Below are 9,142 nucleotides of genomic sequence, written 5' to 3' on the forward strand. Positions count from 1 at the left end.
TCTAGAGACAGTGCCTCATCTGCTGTAATGTATCCTCCACATGTGGCATTAACTCTCAGGACGATGCAGCAGGAGACTCGACAAACTGAAGGCAAAGCTCGTCCTTTCTCTCCACCAGCAGCGACTGTCACAGCAGAAACACTACCTACAAACACTGGACACCGAGTGTCCCAGAGCTGCTTCATCCTCCAGCCGCTGATTCTTCTCTGGATTTCACTCTCAGTTGGTCCAAGTCTGAGATACAATGAACTGCCTCTTTTTCTTAGAGAACTGTAGAAAACCTCATGCTCAGCATGACCTGTCTTCCAGCTAATGTTCAGCTTTCTCTGTGTGCAGGACAAAATAACAGAAGTGCTACTTACCGTAGAGTAGATCAGAAGTTAGAAAGTATCTATCCAATAATAGGCTTTATTTAGTTCATATACAGTAAAACACCAATGAAAGGGTCTTCAAACTCTTCAGCATGGGAGACAACTTTGCAGAATATTAGTTAGAAGATCTCATTTTGAACTGCATTTTGCCATTGAATTTACAAACCTAGTGCTGACTTTTGTTCAAACTGCAAACCCAGTCCAGCCACAACTCTCCATCCAAACTGTACATAACACGTGAAGCCAATTGTAAAAGAAAATGTAGATATTTGGGACAAAAGCATGAGCTCACTCTGCAGTGAAACCATCTCAGGTTCAAGGACCATAACAGCACCTACTGCTTTATTATTTCTTTATTGTTTACATTCTCAGTCAAACAAGTGCAAAACAGCTGTGGATACAAATCAACAAGTATAAATATGTACAATCAAAAGTTCAGATGATGTAGTGAGCGCGGCCTGCAGGAGGCGCTGTCCCTCAGACTGATGCACTGACTGTGTCCCGTGGACATGACTTTCATGAATGTTTATCACTGATGTAAGTTTGTTTACATGTTTCATGTCGTTTACCAGACTTGAGTTGTAAAGATTGTATTCCGATAAGTTTATAAGGAGCATGTCTATGACGTCATGTGCTTTATTTACCGTAACTATTGTTGTGATTGTATATTTATTTATTTATTTGTCCTGCAGAAATGCGGCTGTAGCTCCAGAGGCTTTTGTAAAGAGGCCATAAAGACGTTCATGTCTGTAGTGTCATTGTCGCACTTTGTATTTAAGTATTAAACCACCAACTTAACATAAGAATGCTCTTGTACAGTGTATTTCCTTCAAAAATAAACCTCTGAAATATTCTGTATGTATCAGTATGTGATATAAGTATCATCTACCTGCTCTACGCAAACGCTGAAGTGCTCGATGTTGAGTCACTGCTGTCACTTGATGAAGGCCTTCATCATGTCTATGGGCAGAGGGAAGATGATGGTGGAGTTCTTCTCGGTGGCGATGGTGCTGAGCGTCTGCAGGTAGCGGAGCTGAAGCGCAGACGGAGCCTCGGCGATCACCAGAGACGCCTCCTTCAGGGCCCGGGACGCATTCATCTCCCCCTCCGCCGCTATGATCTGCACAACACAACAGCTTTACACGTCTATAGACTCACAGTTCAGAGGTAAACTAGAGCCGTTTGATTTACATCCTGTTCTTCCACATTTCGAATATCCTGACTTTATTCTTCAAATCTCATGTTAGAATCATAATTGATGTGTGAGAACAGCGTCTCCTGTAGTTGTGTACCTTGGCCCGGGCCTCTCGAGTGGCCTCTGCCTCGGCGGCCATGGCCCTCTGCATCTGCTGAGGCAACTTCACATCTTTAATCTCCACCCGCTCCACCTTTATGCCCCACGGGTCTGTGGCATCATCCAGAGACTCCTGCAGCCAGAACATCACGCTCTTACAATGGTGACTAATTATATGAAGACCTTTCCAACATAATCAAAAGTATTCAACAATTTAACTCTGTTACATTTCAATTCAACCATTGTCCATTGTTTGGTTGCCATGACTGAAACCATCATGTCTTCAGGCCAAAGAACATCTGTTGCTGTAATAATATGCACAGCTTTGGTTGCTCCTCACCTGCATGCTGACTGAGATGCCCTCTCTGTCCGACAGCAGCTCCGACAGGTTCTTGGTGCCCAGGACGTTGCGGAGGGTGGTCTGGGCCAGCAGGCGGGTGGCGTGGTGGGCGTTGGACACGTTGGCCACAGACGAGATGGGACACTGGATCTTGAAGTACACCACCCCGTCCACATTTACTGTCACCGAGTCCTTGGTCAAGATCTGCACAGATGCAAGTGACACATGTGGGGATGAGGACAAACAGGGAGGCTGATGGGAAGCTTTACAGGTGAGAACACTGACCTCTTGTGGCGGGATGTCAAAGGACACGGTTCTCAGATCGACCTTGACAAACGTGTCCGTACACGGGAGAACAAAGAAAAGTCCTGGAGGGAAACATCATAAAAGCAGAATTAAAAGTTTTAAAGTGTTATGAAAGCTCTTTCTATTAATTTCAAAGGTAATTTAAGATATTCTACAACAATAGTCTAAAGCAGGGGTAGGCAAGTTTTCTTGGCGGAGGGACGATTTTCTTTACTGTAAATAGAGCGAGGGCTGAAGCCGCTGATTATTAGCCCAAAGTAAAGCACAACACTGGACAAATTACCATCTTAAATGAGATAAATGACTTAAAATTGCTTGAATAAAAGTTGTTCTATATTGAATTTGAGTCGGTACAAATGCTATAGCGCCAGTGGAACAACAATAAAACCCACTTCAAATCAGACAAAGATAATTTTGTGTCATTTCAAGTGAAAAAACAGTTATTAAGAGAATAACTACTACTAGAGGTTTTATCTCGTCTAAGACCAGACCAAATCTACTCAAACCTTAGATTTAATCTCTTAATTCAAGTAGATTTATGTCATTTCTTCCTTAAAACGATTATTCTTTTTCCAGTGTACTTCTTTCAAATGCCAGTGCTGTACATAATATATGACCTAACTGGGTGTATTGACAGTATTTCTACCTTTATTTCTCCCATTTAACTCTAAGAGTGTTAAAAGTACTCTCTGATTTGTGTAACAATGTTTCTCAAAATCATCTTGAGGGCCAGAGGTTCTGTGCTAGAGGGCCGGATTTGGCCCCCGGGCCTGACGTTGCCTACCCCTGGTCTAAAGTATTAAAATAAAATGGCATTATAAAGCAATATGTTTGACTTGCTGTTACCTGCATAAACCCAAACCAATTGACTCTGTGCATAACTTCAAATCATAACAACGCCGCCCAAGAAGTGACTTCCTGTTTCGATCCAGCGCGCCAAAATAAAAGCACACAGCTCGTCTCATTGATTAGTTCAGCAGGTACTTGCAACATTACAAGAATACAGTTAAATACACACATTTTAAGTTTTTTGTTTGTTAATAGTTAGGCAGAAAGAAAGTTGAACTAATGAAGTGCTGAACTAGTGAAGAAGATGGTGCTTTTATTTTGGTGTGTTGGATCGAAACAGGAAGTCACTTCATATGCTGCTGGCCTGTGACAAAGAAACCAAAAGTGATGCTTAATGTCATGGAATTGAAGATGCGGTGATGGACGTTAGGCCTCACAAGATTAGATCACGTCACCAGTGAGGTCTTATGGAGTCGCACCCATGTGGGACAAGATGTTTGAAGCTCGATTGCTGTGGTTTGGACATGTGATGAGAAGCTCCAATGAATCCACAGCAAAGACAGACATAAGATAAGGCCTAAAAAAGCTCAGGATGGATGGAGGATACTTGCCAATGTCACCACCTTCCTGCAAGAAACCTGAAAACTACCCTGAGCAACAAAGACAAGACTGTGACCTTCAACCATTTGGATTAAACATTTCTTGTATAATCTTTCCTTCGTCCGTGAGTTTGCTGCCTGTGAAGGACTCACCTGGACCTTTCGGTTTTCTGTCCATGATTCTGCCCAGTCTGAAGATCACTGCGCGCTCGTACTCCTTCACGATCTGCACATGGACGAGATGGTTGACAGCAAGACGACATGACATGAGTCTGAAGGGTTCTGATTTTTAAAGCTTTTTCTGTGAAAATGGTGATCGCAATAGTATTGTTTTTGTAGTAATCAACACAGATTTCTTATATTGCAATTTCTTCCACATATAATGACGCTTGTATCATTCACACTATTTAAAGCCGTCCTAAACCACCACAAACTAACTAAACTTAATTCTCGATTCATCTGTCATAGCGGGGTTTGAAGTGGGCCGTACTGCTTTGGGACAGGTAGCACTGAAAAGCCGAGCCGAACCTTCACACACATGCCGAGCGTGATTGGGAAGGTGAGGATCACAAGCATGAAGGAGGCGATGACCAGCAGCCAGCCGCAACATCCCAGACGCGTGTTCTTAGCTACAAAAGAAAGAAAAAAGGTGCTTTCAAGACTCACAGAATGTTGATCTTAATCTGTTAATCTGATTGAACCTGTAATTAGGCGTAGGCAAGACTGAAAACAGACCTGGACAATTTGATTTTCTTGATTCTACAGGTCACAGCGCTTTAAAGAGGGGGTATTATGCTTTTTTCAGTCACATAGCACCAGTCTATATCACACTACAATGATGACGAAACCTTCTGTTGGTCTGTAAATGCAGTAAATTAAAATAACTGCCTTGTATAAAATTGCTCTCTTAAAATGGCTGTAGTGAATGTCTTGAAATAGGCCTCTGTCTCTTTAAGAACCTCTGACTCTTTCTGACACGCCCCCTCCACACGCTGTCTGTGGCATCAGTGGGGAGGGGGTTCTGCTGAGGAGCAGTGGTTGGTTACTCGGCTGGTGACGAAAGCTCGGAGGCGTCTCCAGGAGGTGGGGGCGTTCCTAGGAGGACTCAGGCAAACTTATCCCTAAAATGGCCGCCATCAGAGTTTTTACAGATAACTCAAAAATACGTGAATGTGCCAAGGCAACACTTCAGGCATGTTTTTAATGAGGGAATGACATAAAAACATGATGTAAAGCTTGAAAAAGTCAATTTTGCATAATACCCCCCCCCCCCCCCCCCCTTTAAAGGGACTAGATTTACATTTTTCTACTCACTACTGCCACCTCAGGTCTTACATGTAACTGCAGTTTCTATATGACTAGGCTCATGCATGACAGCACTTCAGACTCGAAATAACACCTTTTTTAGTGCAGGGCAGGATTTTAGAGGCAGTTAAATTAGTTGCAACATGACCATAAATACGTATTTTCCTGCTTGCACTCGCCATATATTGCCTGTATACAGTTACACTACACCAAAATGTATTTGTTATTTTTTAGAAGAGGACCCCGAAGGGAACAACCACTTTATTTTTGTATGATTGTCTCTGAACTTCTTCCTACTCTTTTTGAGCACAGTAGCTTGTTTTGTTTCCTTTCTTCTGTTAAAAAAATACAAATTAAACACTTTTCTGCTCAAATGAATGAATAAATACGTAAATAAATAAATGAAATTTAAAAAGTTTAATAAACAGGTAAACTTAAGGGCCAGTGCCTTTGCAGATGACCATGGCAGAATAGATTATCATATTCATATGACAGGTGCTTTTCCCAATCATTATTCAGAAGGGATCCCAAACTTGCCTTTATGAGAAATAATCGGAAATTTGCCAAATAATAGACGCCCAACCACATCCCAATACATGGAGAGACATCTGACTTTAATCACTTTTCTCGATTTCTCGATACTTTGTAAAGTCAACCATACAGAACCCTTAACTTGTTTTCTGCCAGCTGAGGGTTAGGGTTAGTAATTGTGCATTTCCAAATCTCAGAACTTATTGACAGGAGAGTTTACAGCCTATATGCCTGTGTGACACCTCATTTGAAAGCCAAGACCTTCTAGTTTCTAAAACGATGTATAAGATCTGTGTGAGTGAAACACAACTTACATTAAATTTTCCGTTCCTGACCCTGATCATAAGCCTAACCCCTGACCCTAAACCAACTCCCTAATCAGTGGGGACGACAAGTAACGGGTTAATACATAAATGTAAGAGCTTTATGTGTGTTAAAAGTGCATGTTTACATGAACGTGGACCAATAGTGTCAGAACATGTCTTTAACACAGAGCAGACAGACAGTGGTGTTCATTTACATAACAATGGCATAACTAATGAGCCAGTACAACGGCCGGGCTCACGTTACAGGCGCTCGTAGGATCATGTGTGGTGTTTACCAGGGATGGGAGGACGCGCTTTTGTCGCCATATTATATATTATACAGATACAGAGGCTGATATGGCACGTTTTATACTACTATATTAAGTGTTACATTTATCAGTTTTCATTACAACAAATACACAGTTAACCCTGAATGAAAACTGACTTTCCAAAAGATAAATAAATCAAATGTAAATCCGTCTGACACAGAGTGTAGGTTCACTGTCCTCAGTGTAGTGTTTATTTTGTGTTTTTGTTTGACTTCCCTCGTGTTATTTGCCTGCCCCGCCCTAATGTGTTTCACCGGTGCATCATTCCCTCCTGTATTTATACCCCTGTGTTTCTCAGGCCCTTTGTCGAGTCATTGTCAACTCCTTTGAGTTTTGTTTCACCATGTTGTCATTCTGGATTTTGTTATTTGGTGTTTCTTCAGATATTAAACACCTCCAATTTTTGTTGCAGTCCTGAGTAATGGCTTTTGTTTTCCTCGTCCCACCTCAAACCGTGGCATGTATTTTGTGTTTCGTGCCCCTTTTTCTCCAGCAATATACTTTTTTTTTAGGGCATTTTTTGGGAAATATTAGGATTTTCACAGTTTTGTTTCTCATAATTTATGTCACAACTGAAACATAAATCAGACATTTACGCTCAAGTTATTACCCACAGTCAGGGGCGGCTCTAGAGGGGTGGCACGGGGCAGCTGCCACCCCTAGTAAAGGTCTTGCCACCCCTTTGATTTCAGCCAGGTTTTGTCCTTGTCTGGAAATGTCTTAATTCTAGTGTCGTCATCAACCTATTTTTTATTTTTTATTTTTTTTTACAAAAGTTAACATTTTACCTGAGTTAGAAACCCCCTACTTATATTATGGACAATGCTGCTATTTGTATATAATTTTAGTAGGTTCATCTTGCATCTAAACGGAAAAATATGACCTTGCAATAAAGCAAAACTGGCGTACCCCCGCTGTAAACATTTGACATTGTAAAATGTGTTGCCACCCCAGATATTATCCCTGACCCTGCTTGCCACCTCGTGATTTTTTTTCTAGATCCGCCCCTGGCCACAGTACTCAAGGGGCATTCTCTCTAAACACTTTTTTACTTTCCATGATATTTGGGCCTGTTAAGCCACATTTTGTAGTAACACTGCATTGTGTAATAACTGTTCAAAATGTACTAACATTTGAACTTCATTGTGTAATACGTGTGCATTTTGTAACACAATCTCAATTCATTTTGCAATAAAATGTGTCAGCACAGTATCAAGCAGCATAATGCATTGTTACATACTTCATTCATCATTTATAAGACATTTACACAGTTTACCTTCCATTGTTAACATGTCTAACCATCTAAACAGAGAGTACAGTGACAATGTGCACCATCCGTGAGTCTGATTCAGGTCAGAGATTGTTATTAAAACGGTGTGGGCTCATTGTATAATTGACTCTGTGCATAACTTCAAATCATAGCGACGCCGCCCAAGAAGTGACTTCCTGTTTCGATCCAGCGCGCCAAAATAAAACCAGTTTGTCTCGTTGATTAGTTCAGCAGGTACTAGCAAGTAGCAACATTACAAAAATATGATTAAATACACACATTTTAAGTGTGTTGTCTGTTAATAGTTAGGCAGAAAGAAAGTTGAACTCATGAACAAGATGGTGCTTTTATTTTGGTGGTGTGGATCAAAACAGGAAGTCACTTCCTGTTTTGGTTATGTTATGATTTGACGTTATGTACAGAGTCAATGAGTCTAAACTTATTCATTGACTGAACAATAAAGTAATCACTATTTAGCTGCTTATATATGAGGAACAAATGATGAGGAAAGCTTTGAAGATGTTTAACCTCTTACCACCCGCCTGAACCAAATGCATTCTGTCCTCTTTGGCCATTATATAGGTCTGTGTAACGCCTAATTTGAAAGCTAAGACCCACAAAACTGATCTTTTTCCTCGCGTTGTTGCTGTGTTGTGTAACCTTTTTTATGTTTTGGGGTTTTTTTTGGTCACATTTTTGTTGAGTTTTTGTCACATTTTTGTTGAATTTTTGTAATTTTTTTGTTGAATTTTTGTCACTTTTTGGTTGAGTTTTTGTCACATTTTTGTTGAATTTTTGACACTTTTTTGTCACATTTTTGTCACTTTTTGGTTGAATTTTTGGTGAATTTTTGTTGATTTTTTGTTGTGTTTACATCCTTGTTTTCTTCCCATTTTTTATGTCTATTTTGGTGCTTTATTCCCAAGAAGCTTTTTGATTAGGGTAAAGCCAAACTGGAGAAAATGGGATCCGTTCAGGTGGGAGTTAAGAGGTTTAGAGTATTTACATAAATGCTTTAGTCATCGTGTTATCGCACAAAATTTAGGTTATTACAAAATGCCGTTTTATTACAAAAAGAAGTGAAAATGTTATTACATTTTGAACTGTTGTTTGAACATAATACATATTGCGGCTCTACAGGCCACTGCTTTTTACTTGTACATATTAGCAGTATTTTGTCTCAGCCCTTGCGCTTTGGGTGTTCTGACAAAGTTTCTTATAGACCAATTAATCTTGAAGACCCCTCCCTGAATAGATCTGAGCTAGACGGAAAGATAAAAAGTGTAAACTGAGTAAACCCCCCCAAAAAAACAGTCAAAATCATCTCTTGTTGAAGTAATGTTCACTGACCTTCCACATTTTCCACATTGCTGATCTCGAGTTTTCCCTGCGTCACCATCGCGGAGGTGCTGGACGAGGTGGAGATCATGGAGTTGGTGTAACACAGCCCTGGGCGACAGTTTTACATACACCGCCTTCTCCTCTTTCCCCTGCCTCCTACAGGGTGTGGTTTCTCAGTCACATGATCGTCACCAGGAGAAGGACATACGTGCAAATATATAAGACACTGCTAAGGAAACGAACACAAACAGGGCGTGCACAGGGAGAAGCTCACAGCCACCAGGGAGGTTTAGGTTTGTGTCTGTGAGTTTAGTTTAGTTTACTGCTCTGTCCAAGACCTTAACACCTGCTGAGTGTCCGAC

General features: G+C 40.8%; 1 protein-coding gene across 2 annotated transcripts; it reads right to left on the reverse strand.

The window, feature by feature from the left end:
• Window positions 1-1,246: 1,246 nt before the first annotated feature.
• On the reverse strand, window positions 1,247-9,142 carry stoml3a (stomatin (EPB72)-like 3a). 2 transcript variants are annotated; one of them, XM_079574873.1, is made up of 7 exons: window positions 8,790-9,136; window positions 4,228-4,328; window positions 3,853-3,925; window positions 2,291-2,373; window positions 2,006-2,209; window positions 1,664-1,798; window positions 1,247-1,491 (listed from the first exon to the last, which is right to left on the reverse strand). In XM_079574873.1, the coding sequence occupies exons 1-7, from the start codon at window positions 8,866-8,868 to the stop codon at window positions 1,306-1,308; spliced, it is 861 nt and encodes a 286-aa protein (XP_079430999.1). In that variant the 5' UTR covers window positions 8,869-9,136; the 3' UTR covers window positions 1,247-1,305. The 2 variants fall into 2 exon arrangements, with proteins under 2 accessions (XP_079430999.1, XP_079430998.1); XM_079574872.1 differs by having other exon boundaries at window positions 2,006-2,373; window positions 8,790-9,142.

The sequence above is a fragment of the Gobius niger genome (assembly GCF_951799975.1).
Source record: "Gobius niger genome assembly, chromosome: 1".
Classification (NCBI taxonomy): domain Eukaryota; kingdom Metazoa; phylum Chordata; class Actinopteri; order Gobiiformes; family Gobiidae; genus Gobius; species Gobius niger.

Bases quoted from the DNA above. Each gene is read 5' to 3' on its own strand.
- stoml3a (XM_079574872.1), bottom strand. From the start codon at position 8,868: ATGATCTCCACCTCGTCCAGCACCTCCGCGATGGTGACGCAGGGAAAA. The intron at 4,329-8,789 runs GTCAGTGAACAT...TTTCTTTTGTAG, and splicing joins CAATGTGGAAAATGTGGAAG to CTAAGAACACGCGTCTGGGA. The intron at 3,926-4,227 runs GTTCGGCTCGGC...GTCCATGTGCAG, and splicing joins CGCTCGGCATGTGTGTGAAG to ATCGTGAAGGAGTACGAGCG.